General features: G+C 47.6%; 2 protein-coding genes across 2 annotated transcripts in view; both read left to right on the top strand.

Moving 5' to 3' along the window:
- The window catches only part of LOC134359716 (uncharacterized), a 205,621-nt gene extending 202,933 nt beyond the window's left edge, over positions 1-2,688 (top strand). Inside the window, exon 7 of the mRNA XM_063073234.1 lies at positions 2,311-2,688. Within this exon, the coding sequence (XP_062929304.1) occupies positions 2,311-2,688 (378 nt within the window). The remainder of the gene's footprint in view (positions 1-2,310) is intronic.
- A 5,820-nt stretch (positions 2,689-8,508) lies between these two features.
- LOC134359715 (collagen alpha-1(IX) chain-like) overlaps positions 8,509-18,725 on the top strand; it is a 120,135-nt gene continuing 109,918 nt past the window's right edge. Inside the window, exon 1 of the mRNA XM_063073233.1 lies at positions 8,509-8,622. Within this exon, the coding sequence (XP_062929303.1) occupies positions 8,518-8,622 (105 nt within the window). The 5' untranslated portion in view covers positions 8,509-8,517. The remainder of the gene's footprint in view (positions 8,623-18,725) is intronic.

Genomic DNA, 18,725 nt, shown 5'->3' with positions numbered 1-18,725 from the left:
CTTCTTGATATTCTGGTTTTCTTCCACATCCCAAAAGCATGTCGGTTGGTATTGTAACTTCCCCTGAGAGAGTGAGTGTAAAATGAGGGGACAGTTGATGGAAATGTGAGGGAAACATGTTGTCAGGCCTGCTCTTGCTGACACATCCTAGCCTGCACATGCAGGTACCCTCCCCCCACCCGCAGTCTCAGCCCGACTAATAACATTCAACTACCACTCATTCCAGACATCTCCTGCAGCCTATTTAACCCCAGTTTTCATCCACAGACCTTGTTCACTCATCAAACCCTCAACTACTTGTTCCTAACCTTCGCTCTCTCTGTCTAAAGTTTATCTTGTGGCCTGTTGTGTTTAGTTTCTGTTCTTTCATGGCTTGTTATTTTGCATTCTATTAATAAAGTATCATTTACTGCAAAGTCTATTTTCTAAATGGGGAAAAATACAAAAGTCAGAGGTGCAAATGGACATGGGAGTCCTTATGCAGGATTTCCTGAAGGTTAACTTGCAGGCTGAGTTGGTGATGAGGAAGGCAAATGCAACGTTAGCATTCATTTCAAGAGGACTAGAATATAATAGTAGGAATGTAATGCTAAGGTTTTCTAAGGCACTGGTCAGATGATACTTGGAGTATTGAGAGCAGTTTGGGCCTCTTAACCCAGAATGCATGTACTGGCATCGGAGAAGATTCAGGGGAGGTTCATGAGAATGATTCTAGGAATGATATGAGTAGTGTTTGTTGGCTCGGGCCCTGTACTCACTGGTGTTTAGAAGAATGAGGGAAGATTTGAAACCTATTGAATATTAAAAGGCCTAAACAGAGTGGATGTGGAGAGGATGTTTCCTATAGTGGGTGAATTGAGGACCAGAGGACACAGCCTCAGAACAGAAGAACGCCCATTCAGAACAAAGATGACAATGAATTTCTTTCGACAAAGTGTGGTGAATCTGTGGGATTCCTTGCCACAATGGCTGTGGAGGCCAGGTCATTGAGTATATTCAAAGTAGAGGTTGATAGGAATTTGGTTGGTCAGGAAGGTTACGGAGAGAAGGCAGGAGAATGGGTTAGAGAGGGATAATAAGTCAGCCATAATGGAATGACAAGCAGATTTGATGGGTCGAGTGGCCTAATTCTGCTCCTATACCAATGGTCTTATGGTCTAAACCATCTCCACTGCTCTAATTTTAGGTCAAGACTCCTCTATAGTTTCAGATAGAATGGGTGAACCATTGATTGGCCCAGCAGGGTATGTTTACCTCAAGGAAGTCACCCACCAACATGAGCACTCAATCCAGAAGGAGCAGGAAACCATTGACTACCTGTCCACCACTCTCACCCAACTATCTACCTCAGTGCAGCAACTCCGCACCAATCAACTTCCTCCCTCTGGGCCTTGGATTCCTGTGCTTGAACGCTTTGACGGCTCTCCGATCCAATGTTGCAACTACCTGTCACAGCGCACCTCTCCTTAAAGCTCCAGCCGTCTCTGTGTTCTAAGGACCGGGCCAAGAGCACCTTTCTCATCTTGACTGGGAGAGCTCTGACCTTGGCCAACGCTAACTGGGACAATAAAGCCACCATTTGCTACAGACATGAAGATTTCACCAGCTGAGATGCGCTGTGTTTTTGACCATCTAGGGACTAGATGGGAGCCAGTGGATCTGATACTTTACGTATGCCGAGGTTCATGCTGTGTGCTGGATTACACCGAGGAATTCAGGATGCTCACAGCAGGGTGCAGCTGGAATACGAAAGTGCTGCTGGTCCATTAACATCGCAGCCTCTCGGAGTGCTTGAAAGACGAGCTCTCCACCCAGGAGATGCTCATCGATCTTGAAAGCCTCATCACTCTGGGCCTCCGTGTTGACGAGCATCTTACAGAACGACCCCGTAGATCATCAGCCAGAACCCCACTTCCATTCCCAGAAACATTTCAGGTTGCAAGTCCTTCATCACCCATGCCTCCAGAACCAAGGTAGTTAGAGACAGTTTCCTTAACTCCGCCAAGAGCACGAGCATCTGTGGAGAAATAACCTGTGCGATTACTGAAGAGCAGCCGACCACCAATGCAACAAATGCCCATTTTGTCTGGGACGGATCTTCAAGGTAGAGATGAGGGGCCTCCTGTCTGGCAAGCCCACCCTGGCCCCTCATTTCTGCACCATAGTCTCCCCCACCCCCTCTGCCTCCGTTGGCTCTACATGAACAGGGGGCTCTGGTGGATTCCAGCAGCAGACAACTCAGAACCTGTGTACGGAGTTTGGACTCCCTACTGAACTTAACTCATCCCTTTAACATCAAGGCTATTACAGATGTCCCTTGGGGTCTGGGGCATTCGGAACGTGCACATGAATGTCAGCGATCACCATGAGTCCATGGTGTGCCACCTGATCAACTCGTCCAACGATCCTCTAATCCACTCATCCTTGCTCTCCACTCATGACCCTGTCTTCACCTGGTCATCCTGTTCATTGCTGAGTTGGAGGCCCATGTGCTGCACCAACTGCCTGCAACCTCAGTTGACTTCACCCCGTAAACCCATGGAGACGGCGGTAGCCCTCGACCTTACCAGACTCCCACAGGAATGTCACGGCTTGGCCACCGCGTTCAGTAGAATGGAAGCCAGTACCCTGCCACCACGCAGACCACATGACTGCAATCGACCTCCTCCTGGACAACACCCCACCTGAGGCTGTCTGTTCTCCCTCTCTGCTCCTGAGACCCAAACCATGAATGACTACATTGCCAAAACAGCTACAGGATGCCTTCATTGCCCACCCTAATCCCTAGCAGGATTCTCCTTTGTTAAAAGATAAATGAGGGTCTTACTGCCTGCATTGACTCAACAAAATCACCATTAAGAACTGCCACCCTCTCCCCTTCATGGATGGTGCATTCAAAGCGCTCCATGGGGCCCAGATCTTCACCAAACTTGATGTATGGAGTGCGTATAATGTGATCTGCATCTGCCAGGGAGATGAGTGGACGACAGGGTATATTAACATCCATTGGCCACTGCAAATACTTGGTGATGCCATTCAGATTCTCCAAATGTCCAGCCGTTTTCCAAGCCTTCATTAACAAGATTCTCCAAGATATGCTACACAGGTATGTGTTCATCTACTTTGACGACGTCCTCATCTTCTCCAAGAACCCTAAGACCATGTCTGTCACGTCCATTTAGTCCATTAGCATCACCTTGAAAACCAACAGAACTGCAAGTTCAAAAAAATGGCCGTTTGACATGCCAGTCATTTCCTTCATGGGTTAAGTCCTTTCACTCTGTGCTTAACAAGGGATGTCACTGAATAGCCCCAACCGCACATCCTTAAACCGCTACGGTGCGTCTTAGCCTTCTCCAGGTTTTACCGCTGTTTTATCAGAAGCTACAGCCAGATTACCGCTCCGCTCACCTCCCTCACAGATATCCAGGTGACCACGATTTTGAAGAGCTCGAGAAAAGCTTCACCACGCCTTCTATTCTCAGCTATCTGATACTCTCCAAATCTTTTGAGGTAGAGATGGTTGCATCTGATGTGTGCGCCAGAGCCATCTCCTCCCAGCGAGGAGTGATTGGGAAGACACAACCTTGTGCATTCTTCTCATGCAAATTTAACCCTACACAGCATTTTTATGGCATAGGAGACAGTGAGCTACTCACCATTAAGTGGGCCTTGAAGAAATGGAGACATTGGCTGATAGAAAGAACACTGAGCTGTTTTTGATCTGCACTGACCGCTAGAATCTCTTATCCATAAAAGAGAACCTTCAACTCAACCCATATTAGGCTTGCTGGGTCCTCTTCTTCAAACAATTGAATTTCACCATCTCCAGCCGACCTGGCTCTAAGAATGCAAGGTGGACATCCTCTCACGTCAGTTTGACCCGGATGAAACAGAGACTGACCCTCAGCCCATCGTTCCTCCCTCTCAGATCATTGCCCCTGTCGTCTGGGACCTTGGGAACCAGATCTGATAGACCCACCAGCACGAACCAGCTCTGGCCAACACGCATGACAATCACATGTACGTGCTGGTGGCCATGCACGCTGAAACACTCGTGGGCCCACTCCTTACCGCTCTCCGGCCATCCAGGCACATGAACAGTGACGCTGATGGTCTACCATGATCGCAGATGTATATCAGTTCAATGGTGCCTACCCTCAGTGCACCTTGTCCACTTCCTCTAACAGGCAGGCCTCTGGGATCTTGCGGCCCCTACCAGTCCCTCGACGGCTGAGGTCCCATATCACAATAGATTTCATTATGGGTTTACCACCTTCCGATGTTGCCACAGTGATCATGACAGTGGTGGACTGATTCTCCAAGGCTGCCCACTTCATTTCCCTCTCCAAACCTCCATCAGCTTTTGAGGTGGCAGACCTGGCTCTCCAACACGTAGTTTGCCTCTACGGTTTTCCTCAGGACATTCTTTTGGTCCAGACTCACAATTCGACCGCTGCTTTTGGTGAGCCTTCCACTCCTTCCTCCACATCTCAGTGAGTTTGTCCACTGGCTATCATCTGCAGACCAGTGGTTGGTTAGAAAGAGCCAATCGGCCGGTGGAGAAGTTTCTGCCATGCTTCAACCCCTTGAACTCTTCCACATGGATGTATCTGCCCTGGGAAAAGCTGTCCCACAATCTACATGCCTTCCGAGCCGCAGGTATATCACCCCTAGAAATGCTTCATGGCTACCAACCCTCATTGTTCCTGCGGAGGAGCCCATATTGGAGGTCCCTTCTGCCAGGGTCCTGATTCACCACTGCCGGAATGCTTCAGGAGGGCATGGGGGGCCATTCTAGTTGCCAATCAGTACCATGACCAATGCCCATCAGAGCCCAGCCAGACTGCTCCGGCCTGGGGACTGTGTCTGGCTGTCTATCCAAGATCTGCCCTTGCACACCGACTCCCACAAGTTCTTGCCCTGGTTCATTGGTCCCTTCAAGATCACCCATCGCGTGAATCCAGTTACTTGCCCTCTCCAGCTGCCATTGTCTCTCAAGATCACACCCACCTTCCATGTGCTCTGCCTTAAGCCCGTTGTCTATGGGCCACTCAACCCACCTGAGCCTGCACCTCTGGAACCGAGGGCAGTGGAACATGTCCAGTGTACGTAGATGGCCAGTAGATGGATTCACATCTCCGTGGATGGAGTGTGCCGTGCCTGGTCAACTGGGAAGGGCACAGCCCAGAGGAGCGGTCTTGGGTGCCGTCCAGTTTTACCTTGGATCCATTGTTCATCAATGAGTTCCATCAGACCCATCTAGATCGTCCCAGCCTTCAGAGGGGAGGGGTCCTGTCAGGGTTGCTCCTGTTGACACCTCTCAACCCATAGTCTGGCAGGCAGCTCCCAGTCCCCACTCATCTAATAGGATTCAAATGCCGCTCGTTCCATACTCATTACCTGCAGCCTATTTAACCCCCAGTTTTCTTCCACAGACCTTGTTCACTCTTCAAACCAGCCAGCCTCAACCACTTGTTCCTAGCCTTCACTCTCCTGCTAAAAGTTTGCCTTGTGGCCTGTTGCATTTAGTTTCTGCTCTCTCTTGGTTAGTGGCCTCTCGTGGCTTGTAATTTTGTGATGTATACGTAAAGCATTGTTTCCTGCCAAATCATCTCCTTTGCTCTGCTTTTTGGGTCATACCTCCTCTATGTTTCCTGACAAATGTAACGTGAGTGTAAATGGGTGATTGATGGACAGTGTAGACTAGATGGGCTGAAGGACCTGTTTTCTGTGCCCTGACATACAGAAACTGTTAACTGTTATTAAAAAATACCTAGAAAATTAATTTTAAAATATTAAATAATTGAAAAGATTTATATTTATATAACCTATCTATCTAAAGGAATGTAATGAACTATATCTTAACCTTGCCCCTTTGGAGCTGCTGTTGACCCCTGTGATGCTATCCCTGGGCCGGTTACAGGTTCTCCCGGTGGGATCCCCACTATGGACGGTGTGGAATTGTGACCGTGACCCAGGCACTGTATTCCACAGGGATTCCAGGACCAGACACAGCCAGAGAACAACCTCTGAAGAACATTTGCCAGGAAGTGAAGCATTTTCAACCTCTCACTTCTACGGGGGGATGTTCCCACTTGCTTCAAAAAGGCAGCAATTATACTGGTGCCTAAGAAGCTGCCTTAATGGCCGTAACCTGGTGGCACTCACATCTACAGTGATGAAATACTTTGAGAAGTTGGTCATGACTAGACTGAACTCCTGCCTCAGCAAGGACCTGGTCCCATTGCAACTTGCCTATCGCCACAATAGGTCAACGGCAGGTGCAATCTCAATGGCTCTCCACACGGCTTTAAACCACCTGGACAATACATCAGGATGCTGTTCATTGATTATAGCTCAGCATTTAATACTATCATTCCCACAGTCCTGACTGAGAAGTTTCAGAATCTGGGCCTCTGTAACTCCATCTGCAATTTGATCCTCAACTTCCTAACCGTAGACCACAACTTGTGCGAATTGAGGTTGACATCTCTTCATCGCTGACGATCAACACTGGTGCAGCTCAGGGGTGTGTGCTTAGCCCACTGCTCTACTCTCTCTATACCCATGACTGTGTGGCTAGATATAGCTCAAACACCATCTATAAATTTGCTGATGGTACAACCATTGTTGGTAGAATCTCAGATGGTGACAAGAGGGCGTAAAAGAATGAAATACGCCAACTAGTGGAGTGGTGTCACAGCAACAACCTGGCACTCAACGTCAGTAAGATGAAAGAGCTGATCGTGGACTTTAGGAAGGGTAAGACGAAGGAACACATACCAATCCTCATAGAGGGATCAGAAGTGGAGAGAGTGAGCAGTTTCAAGTTCTTGGGTGTCAAGATCTCTGAGGAGCTAACCTGGTCCCAACAAATCGATGCAGTTATAAAGAAAGCAAGACAGTGACTATACTTCATTAGGAGTTTGAAGAGATTTTGTTTGTCAACAAATACACTCAAAAAATTCTATAGTTGTACCATGCAGAGCATTCTGACAGGCTGCATCACTGTCTGGTATGGAGGGGCTACTGCACAGGACCGAAAGAAGCTGCAGAAGGTTGTAAATCTAGTCAGCTCCATCTTGGGTACTAGCCTACAAAGTACCCAGGACATCTTCAAGCAGTGGTGTCTCAGAAAGGCAGCGTCCATTATTAAGGACCTCCAGCACCCAGGACATGCCCTTTTCTCACTGTTACCATTGGGTAGGAGATACAGAAGCCTGAAGGCACGCACTTAGCAATTCAGGAACAGCTTCTTCCCCTCTGCCATCCAAATCCTAAATTGACATTGAACCCTTGAACACTACCTCACTTTTTAAATATACATTATTTCTGGTTTTTTTGCACAATTTTTGATCTATTCAATATACGTATACTGTAATTGATTCACTTATTTATTTACTTTTTTTTCTTCTATGTTATGTATTGCATCGAACTGCTGTTGCTAAGTTAACAAATTTCACGACACGTCGGTGATAATAAACCTGATTCTGATTTACACATTCATGCATTTACGTGGAGCTTTCTTGGATCTGTTGGCACCTTTTTGGAGAATTGCAGGTAGTTCTGTGCGAAACCGCTGGCAATTCACTGGTTCCTTCATTTTCTCTTCCAGCTCCCCTGCCCCTTCCTTACCCATCCCTACTATCGCTTGTACCTTTTCGTCCCTCATCTAGTTCATTCCTGTTGAACTTCATGATCCCAATAGTGGATAATCATCTGAACTGAAATTCCCCCATTATTTCAGTGATGCTTGCCCATTGCTGATGCTTAGTAAATGTTGGAAATGTAGTCTTAGGAGAGGAGGAGAAGATGGCGGCGCGACGCAGCGCGCGGCCGCTCCGAAATGATATTGTATTTGTGAAATAGGTACCGTGCACAATTCTGATTTGACGGAGACAGACGTGAGAAGCACAGAGGAACATCTGGAGAAACTTCTGAAATGCCCGCTTCGCTGCCACTGCTACTGTGCGATCGAGAATCTCCGGAGGGGAAGGCCCCAAATCCTCGGCTTTGCCTATTGCCTGTTGCCGGGGCCGGGGTCGAAGTGCTCAGCAGAGATGGTGCTCAGTGCTCGGCGTCAGAGAGCTGGTCGGAGGCTCGAAGTTTTCGGACAGACTCAAGAGTCGGCAGTGGTCGGGTGCTTCCAGGGTGCTGCATCGGCAAGTTTGCGGCACTGGAAGCTCATGGCAGGGAGAGAGTTTCTCTTCCTTCTACCGTCTGCGTGAGATGATGGGACTTTTGTTTTACAACTGAAAATGTACCTAATATACAAACGTTTGTAGTTTAAGGTTAATTATTTATTGCTTTAACTCTGAACATAATCTGTTGAATATTTAAAACTACTGCCAAAATGTAAATGGTTTTCATATAAAACCCAATATCTTTTGTAATATTTATTGCCTACTTCTTAGAAAAGTCGACCCTGTATTTTGGATTCTGTGTACACTGATGTCAAGATGAGTTGGCATCTGATGGACGTTCCTTTATATATTTCAGGGTGTTCCAGGGGTCATGGGACGTCCTGGCATGAAAGGTGCCCCTGGACTTCCTGGTCCTCCTGGCCTGCCAACCATTTATCTGTGGAGGAATACAGATGAAGATTGGTTGACCTTCTCAGTAAGTTGCTTCTGTATTACTGTACTATATTACATACTCTGTATTACATTTTGAACTTATCAATAGAAAAATAAACAGAAGGATTTGTATGTATTTGGTACTTTTAACAATATGTGGATCGTGTTTTGCAGCCAGCAATGCAGTTGCTCGTGTGTTGTGGGATACTGGCCTCTAAAAGTTCACTCAAAATGGGCTGCCCAGCCCTGCAATCTCCAAGGAAATTTGTGACTAATTAGGTGCTAAAAACATTTGGGAAACAGCTCTTAGATTCTCCAGGGCCATTGAGCAAGATTTTAGAGACTGTGGTATCTTGTAGGTGTCACAGTTCAATTTGTGTTCCTCCTATGTTTTCACTTTCTCTCACTCATTCTCTCTTTCTGACTTCCAGCCCTTCTTTCACATTCACCCACTTTCTCCTTTCCTCTCATTGTCTTTCACTCTCACCACCTTCCCTTCCTAAAATCCTCCCTTCCTACCATCCTCCTCTCTTTCTGCCATTCTCTTTTCATTTCCTCTCCTTTCCCTCCCTCCCTCCACGTTCTCCCCCTGTCTCTCACCTCTTGCTCTTCTTTTTCTCATTACCTTTCTCCTACTCTTTCGTAATTTCTTCCTCTTCTCTCCAGGAAGAATTAAACATAACTTGTTTTTACTGTCACTGTTGTTAACACCTTTCAAATGTGATTAAAATGGAAATAATTCCCCTTTTTCCCTGCTAATAAGTGTTCTATAGAGGGAGTCAAATGTCACAGGTAATTTCCAAACTTCGTTGGCAATAAATAATACTGTAGTGTGTTTACACTCAGCAATCAGCAGTGGTAGATGTTTATTGCAACCATTGACCCAGAAAAATAATAAAGGGTCTAAATCAAAAAGCAGGCAATTTGTTTAAGAGTCTTTGATATCATGGTAAGCACTCCCAATTATGAGAGGGTTTCTTTTGTTTCTATTTATGTCCGTCTATTTTACCAGGTTCATTTTTGGTGCAAACCTAATTGAAAACAGAGTTCCTCAGATGAGTGGCCACAGTGATTGTCAGTGTTCAGACAGAGGGGGAGTTAGAAACAGTTATATATCCCCATTGTAATGTCATAATGCCAAACAGCACAGGAACAGAATCAGAATCAGGTTTACTCTCATGAATATGTGCTTTGTGGCAGCAAGACATAGAAATTATGAGGGGTGATTTATAAGTTCGTGGCCTAAGGTAGAAGGAGTCAATTTTAGAAAACCGAGCACATTTATTTTTCAACATAGTCCCCTCCTACATTTACACACTTAGTCCAGCGGTCGTGGAGCATACGGATCTTGGACCTCCAGAAAGTGTCCACAGCTGGGGTGATTGATAAGTTCGTGGCCTAATATAGAAGGAGATGAGTTATACTGTTCTCGTTACATGCACATGCAGTTCAACTCTTTGAGTGACGATGCAGAAAATTTGAACTTCATAACTCATCTCCTTCTACCTTAGACCACGAACTTATCAATCACCCCTGATGAGTTATTAACTTCAAACTTTCTTCAAACTTCTCCGTCACTTCCAACGGGATCCCATCACTGAGCACATCTCCCCCCCCCCCCAGCTTTCCTCAGGGCTTGATCCCTATGGGACTCCCTTGTCCACTCCTACCCCCCATCCCTCCCCACTGATCTCCCTCCCGGCACTTAAGCGGAACAAGTGCTACACATGCCCCTACACTTCCTCCCTCACTACCATTCAGGGCCCCAAACAGTCCTTCCAGGTGAGGCGACACTTCACCTGTGAGTCGGCTGGGGTGATATACTGCATCCAGTTCTCCCGATGCGGCCTTCTATATATTGGCGAGACCCGACGCAGACTGGGAGACCGTTTCGCTGAACACCTACGCTCTGCCCTCTGACTATACCCCTTGCCCATCCTCTGGGCTTTCCCCCTCCCCCTTTCTTTCTCCCTAGGCCTCCTGTCCCATGATCCTCTCATATCCCTTTTGCCAATCAACTGTCCAGCTCTTGGCTCCATCCCTCCCCCTCCTGTCTTCTCCTATCAGTTCGGATCTCCCCCTCCCCCTCCCACTTTCAAATCTCTTACTATCTCTTCTTTCAGTTAGTCCTGACAAAGAGTCTCGGCCCAAAACGTCGACTGTACCTCTTCCTTGAGATGCTGCCTGGCCTGCTGTGTTCACCAGCAACTTTTTTGTGTGTTGCTTGAAAAATAAATGTGCTAGGTTTTCTAAAATTGACTCCTTCTACCTTAGGCCACTAACTTATCAATCACCCTCGTACTACAAGTTACAAAATAAACAAATGGTGTGGAAGACAAAAGAACAGGCCCTTTAGCCCAACTGGTCCATGTCAACTAAGGTGCTCCTTCCACACCAGTTCCATTTGCCAGTGCTCGGCCTGTATCCTTGTAAACCTTTCCAATACATAGTTTAGTTGTGTTGGTGACGGCTTCCATTTTCTGGCTCTAACCAAGATTTAAAAATTGTTCTGTCAACATGTTATATTTTGTCTCCAAAAGTGATGCTCCCAATCAGGGAGGAATTTCTAAGCAAATTTAAATTAGCTTCTTGCACTGGCCGCTGATGTCACAATAACAGAGATTAATCATAGCAATCATAGATATCAATGGCACAGAAGTGAGCCCTTCAGCCCATCATATCTGTGCTGACCTCTGACCATCCACATTACTCCCATTTGCCTGCAGTAAGTCCATATTCTGCCATTCAAAAATGTGTCTAAATGTAGTAATTGAAGCTGGCTCCATTACTACCTCCTCTGGCAGTGGGCTCCAGATATCAGACATTCTCTGTGGAAAAATATTTATGCCTCAGATCTCCTTCATATCTCACTTGGAGATCAATGTTTCCCAAAAAAAATCAAGCATGAGGATTGTGTATGTAATTTCCAATAATTTAATATTATCAGTAAATATGGCAATTGCCCATTTTAGCTAAATTGAAAGAGATTTTATCCAACATTAATGAAATAAAATTCTCTTGAAATTCAAATATTCTCTACTCTAATGCAACAAGCAGTCAATTAGAGATTTTTTTTTTGTTTTAATTGAAGTATATAAATTTATTTCCCTACAGCAAATGTGGTACCTTTGTTCAAGTATAGCAGTGAGGATAATGGGCCAGTCAATCTGACATCAGAGCTAGAGAAACTCTTGCACAAAATTCTGAGGGCTGAGATAAATCTAGACTTGGAAAGGCAATGATTGATCAGCAATAGTTGACACAGATATAAGTTCAAGTTCAAGTTTAATTATCATTCAAAATGCATGAATATAGCCAAATGCAATAGTGTTCCTCCAGTGCCAGGATGGAAAACACATTAGCAACAGCACGCAGCACAGATAGCACATACTGTTACAATTTCAGAAAAACATACAGACGCAAAGAAAAAAAATAATATTGCCCAGGCCCAAAACTATAGTCCTGGTCCAGCTTGTTGTACCATCGAGTAAACACTGAAGGACAAAACTTCACAGAAGGGGCCAGGTCCCAAACCAGTACCAAACAGGCATGGTTTGAGAAACAAAAAAATCCAGTGAGCAGCAATTCTGTGGGTGAAACGCCTTGTTAATGAGAGAAGTCAGAGGAGAATGTCCAGACTGGCTCAAGCAGACGGGAAGGTGACAGTCACAAACAAAAGAAAACCTGCAGATGCTGGAAATCCAAGCCATACACACAAAATGCTGGAGGAACTCAGCAGGCCAGGCAGCATCTATGGAAAAGAGTAAACAGATGAGGTTATGGGCCAAGACCCTTCATCAGGACAGGATGAAAAAAGATGAGGAGTCAGATAAGAAGATGGGGAGGGGAGGAAGAAACACGTGATAAGTGATAGGTGAAACCGGGAGGGGGGAGGAATGAAGTAAAGAGCTGGGACGTTGAATAATGAAAGAGATACAGGGCTGGGGAAGGGGGGGTCTGATAGAAGAGGACAGAAAGCCATGGAAAAAAGAAAAGGGCAAGGAGCACAAGAGGGAGGCAATGGGCAGGCAAGGAGATAAGGTGCGAGAGGGAAATAGAATAGGGAATCATGGAGGAAAGTTGGGGGAGCATTACTGGAAGTTTGAGAAATTGATGTTCATGACATCAGATTGGAGGATACCCAGATGAAATATAAGGTATTATTCCTTCAACCAGAGTGTATTCTCATTGTGGCAGTCGACAGGGCCATGGACTAACATGTTGGAATGGGAAGTGGAATTAAAATGGATGAGATCCCACTTCTTCTGGTGGACAGAGCATAGGTGCTCGGTGAAGCGGTCTCCCAATCCACGTGACGTTTCACCAATATACTGGAGGCCACATTTGGAGCACTGGGTGCAGTATCTGACTCCAATAGATTCACATGTGAAGTGTCGCCTCACCTGGAAGAACTGTTTGGGGCCCTGAATGGTGGTGAGGGAAGAGGTGTAGGGGCAGGTATAGCACTTGTTCCGCTTGCAAGGACAAGTGCCAGGAGGGAGATCAGAGGGAAGGGACAAATGGACAAGGGAGTCGCATAGGGAGCGATCCCTGTGGAAAGCAGAAAATTGTGGGGGGTGGGAAGGAAAGATATGTTTGGTGGTGGGAACCATTGGAGATGGCAGAAGTTACGGAGAATGTGCTAGACGCGGAGGCTGGTGGGATGGTAGATGAGGACAAGAAAAACCCTATCCCTGGTGGAGTGGTAAGAGGATGGAGTGAGTGCAGACATGTGCAAAATGGAAGAGATGCGGTTGAGGTAAATGTTGATGGTGGAAGAAGGGAAGCCCCCTTCTTCCTAGTTCTGGATTGAAAAGCCTCATCCTGAGAGCAGATACAGCATAGACAGAAGAATTGAGAGAACGGGAAGGCATTTTTACAAGTAACAGGATGGGAAGAGATATAGTCCAGGTAGCTAGACATCAGTAGATAAGTTGTCTCCAGAGACAGAAACAGAGAGATTGAGAAAGGGGAGGGAGGAGTCAGAAATGGACCAGGTAAATTTGAGGGCAGAGTGGAATTTAAAAGCAAAGTTGATGAAGTCAACAAGTTCCACATGGGTGCAGGAAGCAGCACCAATGAAGTCATCGATGTAGCCTAGGAAGAGTTAGGGAATGACACGATTATAGGCTTGGAACATAGACTGTTCCACATAGCCAACAAAAAGGCAGGCATAGCCGGGGGACGTGCACATGCCTTTGAAGGCAGTGGGAGGTGCTGAAGGAGAAATTACTGAGAGTTAGGACAAGTTCCGCCAGATGGAGGAGAGTGGCGGTGGAGGGGAACTGGTCTGGTGTCCAGAAAGAAATGGAGAACTTTGAGGCCTTCCTGGTGGAAGATGGAGGCGTATAGGGACTGGACATCCATAATAAAAATAAGATGACTGGGGCTAGGGACCTTGAAAGTACTCAAAAGATCAAGAGCCTGTGAAGTGCCATGGATGTAGGTAGGAAGGGACTGAACCGGGAGGATAAAACTGAGTCAAAGTACGCAGATACGAGTTCAGAGGGGCAGAAACAGGCTGAAACAATGGGTCTACCTGGACACACATCAAAGTTGCTGGTGAACGCAGCAGGCTAAGCAGCATCTATAGGAAGAGGCGCAGTCGACGTTTCAGGCCGAGACCCTTCGTCAGGACTAACTGAAGGAAGAGTGAGTAAGGGATTTGAAAGCTGGAGGGGGAGGGGGAGATGCAAAATGATGGGAGAAGACAGGAGGGGGAGGGATAGAGCCGAGAGCTGGACAGGTGATAGGCAAAAGGGGATACGAGAGGATCATGGGACAGGAGGTCCGGGAAGAAAGACGGGGGGGGGGGGTGACCCAGAGGATGGGCAAGAGGTATATTCAGAGGGACAGAGGGAGAAAAAGGAGAGTGAGAGAAAGAATGTGTGCATAAAAATGAGTAACAGATGGGGTACGAGGGGGAGGTGGGGCCTAGCGGAAGTTAGAGAAGTCAATGTTCATGCCATCAGGTTGGAGGCTACCCAGACGGAATATAAGGTGTTGTTCCTCCAACCTGAGTGTGGCTTCATCTTTACAGTAGAGGAGGCCGTGGATAGACATGTCAGAATGGGAATGGGATGTGGAATTAAAATGTGTGGCCACTGGGAGATCCTGCTTTCTCTGGCGGACAGAGCGTAGATGTTCAGCAAAGCGGTCTCCCAGTCTGCGTCGGGTCTCACCAATATATAAAAGGCCACATCGGGAGCACCGGACGCAGTATATCACCCCAGTCGACTCACAGGTGAAGTGATGCCTCACCTGGAAGGACTGTTTGGGGCCCTGAATGGTGGTAAGGGAGGAAGTGTAAGGGCATGTGTAGCACTTGTTCCGCTTACACGGATAAGTGCCAGGAGGGAGATCAGTGGGGAGGGATGGGGGGGACGAATGGACAAGGGAGTTGTGTAGGGAGCGATCCCTGCGGAATGCAGAGAGAGGGGGGGAGGGAAAGATGTGCTTAGTGGTGGGATCCCGTTGGAGGTGGCGGAAGTTACGGAGAATAATATGTTGGACCCGGAGGCTGGTGGGGTGGTAGGTGAGGACCAGGGGAACCCTATTCCTAGTGGGGTGGTGGGAGGATGGAGTGAGAGCAGATGTACGTGAAATGGGGGAGATGCGTTTACGAGCAGAGTTGATAGTGGAGGAAGGGAAGCCCCTTTCTTTAAAAAATGAAGACATCTCCCTCGTCCTAGAATGAAAAGCCTCATCCTGAGAGCAGATGCGGCGGAGACGGAGGAATTGCGAGAAGGGGATGGCGTTTTTGCAAGAGACAGGGTGAGAAGAGGAATAGTCCAGATAGCTGTGAGAGTCAGTAGGCTTATAGTAGACATCAGTGGATAAGCTGTCTCCAGAGACAGAGACAGAAAGATCTAGAAAGGGGAGGGAGGTGTCGGAAATGGACCAGGTAAACTTGAGGGCAGGGTGAAAGTTGGAGGCAAAGTTAATAAAGTCAACGAGTTCTGCATGCGTGCAGGAAGCAGCGCCAATGCAGTCGTCGATGTAGCGAAGGAAAAGTGGGGGACAGATACCAGAATAGGGTTGGAACATAGATTGTTCCACAAACCCAACAAAAAGGCAGGCATAGCTAGGACCCATACGGGTGCCCATAGCTACACCTTTAGTTTGGAGGAAATGGGAGGAGCAAAAGGAGAAATTATTAAGAGTAAGGACTAATTCCGCTAGACAGAGCAGAGTGGTGGTAGAGGGGAACTGATTAGGTCTGGAATCCAAAAAGAAGCGTAGAGCTTTGAGACCTTCCTGATGGGGGATGACTAACTGCTGACGGGACATCAACCGTCTCGACTTCACCGCACTAACTGCCGACGGGACATCAACCGTCTCGACTTCACCGCACCTTGTCCCCATTCCAACCTCACTCCTTCGGAACGCTCTGCTCTCCACTCCCTCCGCACTAATCCTAACATTATTATTAAACCTGCTGATAAAGGGGGTGCTGTTGTAGTCTGGCGTACTGACCTCTACCTTGCCGAGGCACAGCGACAACTCGCGGATACCTCCTCTTATTTACCTCTCGATCGTGACCCCACTAAGGAGCACCAGGCCATTGTCTCCCACACTATCAACGACTTTATCCGCTCAGGGGATCTCCCATCCACTGCTACCAACCTTATAGTTCCCACACCCCGCACTTCCCGTTTCTACCTCCTACCCAAGATCCACAAACCTGCCTGTCCTGGCTGACCTATTGTCTCAGCTTGCTCCTGCCCCACCGAACTCATTTCTGCATACCTCGACACTGTTTTATCACCCCTTGTTCAATCACTTCCGACCTATGTTCGTGACACTTCTCACGCTCTTAAACTTTTCGATGATTTTAAGTTCCCTGGCCCCCACCACTTTATTTTCACCATGGATGTCCAGTCCTTATATACTTCCATCCCCCATCAGGAAGGTCTCAAAGCTCTACGCTTCTTTTTGGATTCCAGACCTAATCAGTTCCCCTCTACCACCACTCTGCTCCGTCTAGCGGAATTAGTCCTTACTCTTAATAATTTCTCCTTTTGCTCCTCCCATTTCCTCCAAACTAAAGGTGTAGCTATGGGCACCCGTATGGGTCTTAGCTATGCCTGCCTTTTTGTTGGGTTTGTGGAACAATCTATGTTCCGTGCCTATTCTGGTATCTGTCCCCCACTTTTCCTTCGCTACATCGACGACTGCATTGGCGCTGCTTCCTGCACGCATGCAGAACTCGTTGACTTTATTAACTTTGCCTCCAACTTTCACCCTGCCCTCAAGTTTACCTGGTCCATTTCCGACACCTCCCTCCCCTTTCTAGATCTTTCTGTCTCTGTCTCTGGAGACAGCTTATCCACTGATGTCTACTATAAGCCTACTGACTCTCACAGCTATCTGGACTATTCCTCTTCTCACCCTGTCTCTTGCAAAAACGCCATCCCCTTCTCGCAATTCCTCCATCTCCGCCGATTCTGCTCTCAGGATGAGGCTTTTCATTCTAGGACGAGGGAGATGTCTTCATTTTTTAAAGAAAGAGGCTTCCCTTCCTCCACTATCAACTCTGCTCGTAAACGCATCTCCCCCATTTCACGTACATCTGCTCTCACTCCATCCTCCCACCACCCCACTAGGAATAGGGTTCCCCTGGTCCTCACCTACCACCCCACCAGCCTCCGGGTCCAACATATTATTCTCCGTAACTTCCGCCACCTCCAACGGGATCCCACCACTAAGCACATCTTTCCCTCCCCCCCCTCTCTGCATTCCGCAGGGATCGCTCCCTACACAACTCCCTTGTCCATTCGTCCCCCCCATCCCTCCCCACTGATCTCCCTCCTGGCACTTATCCGTGTAAGCGGAACAAGTGCTACACATGCCCTTACACTTCCTCCCTTACCACCATTCAGGGCCCCAAACAGTCCTTCCAGGTGAGGCATCACTTCACCTGTGAGTCGACTGGGGTGATATACTGCGTCCGGTGCTCCCGATGTGGCCTTTTATATATTGGTGAGACCCGACGCAGACTGGGAGACCGCTTTGCTGAACATCTACGCTCTGTCCGCCAGAGAAAGCAGGATCTCCCAGTGGCCACACATTTTAATTCCACATCCCATTCCCATTCTGACATGTCTATCCACGGCCTCCTCTACTGTAAAGATGAAGCCACACTCAGGTTGGAGGAACAACACCTTATATTCCGTCTGGGTAGCCTCCAACCTGATGGCATGAACATTGACTTCTCTAACTTCCGCTAAGGCCCCACCTCCCCCTCGTACCCCATCTGTTACTCATTTTTATGCACACATTCTTTCTCTCACTCTCCTTTTTCTCCCTCTGTCCCTCTGAATATACCTCTTGCCCATCCTCTGGGTCACCCCCCCGCCCCCCTCTTTCTTCCCGGACCTCCTGTCCCATGATCCTCTCGTATCCCCTTTTGCCTATCACCTGTCCAGCTCTCGGCTCTATCCCTCCCCCTCTTGTCTTCTCCTATCATTTTGCATCTCCCCCTCCCCCTCCAGCTTTCAAATCCCTTACTCACTCTTCCTTCAGTTAGTCCTGACAAAGGGTCTCGGCCTGAAACGTCGACTGCGCCTCTTCCTATAGATGCTGCCTGGCCTGCTGCGTTCACCAGCAACTTTGATGTGTGTTGCTTGAATTTCCAGCATCTGCAGAATTCCTGTTGTTTGGGTCTGCCTGGACAGGCAGGTTTCTGGATCTTGGATAGGAGGTAGAAATGGAAGGTGCAGGGTGAAGGAACTATGAGGTTGGGAGATTCTCAGAATTAATTAGGTTGGTGAGACAATGGACTGCTGCTCCTTAGTGGGGTCATGTTCGAGGGGTAAGTAAGAGGAGGTGTCTGGTAGTTGTCACTGAACCTCAGCAAGGTAGAGGCCTATCCGCCAGACTACCACACTACCCCCCCCCCCCCGTTATCTGCGGGTTTGATGGTGAGGTTAGGATAAGTGTGGAGAGAGTGGAGAGCAGAGCGTTCAGAAGAAGTAAAGTTGCAGTTGGATAGAGTAGTGGTGAAGTTGAGGCAGTTGATATCCCTTTGGCAGTTAGCAATGAAAAGATCCAGAGCAGGCAGAAAACCAGAGTCAGGTGTTCAGGAAAAGGAGGCAGGTTGAAGACGGGAGAAGGGGTTATCGATGCGGGTGGACAGTCCTTGCC

The sequence above is a fragment of the Mobula hypostoma genome, chromosome 21 (assembly GCF_963921235.1).
Source record: "Mobula hypostoma chromosome 21, sMobHyp1.1, whole genome shotgun sequence".
In the NCBI taxonomy this organism is placed as follows: Eukaryota; Metazoa; Chordata; class Chondrichthyes; order Myliobatiformes; family Myliobatidae; genus Mobula; species Mobula hypostoma.
This window is presented reverse-complemented; position numbering and strand designations above follow the sequence as displayed.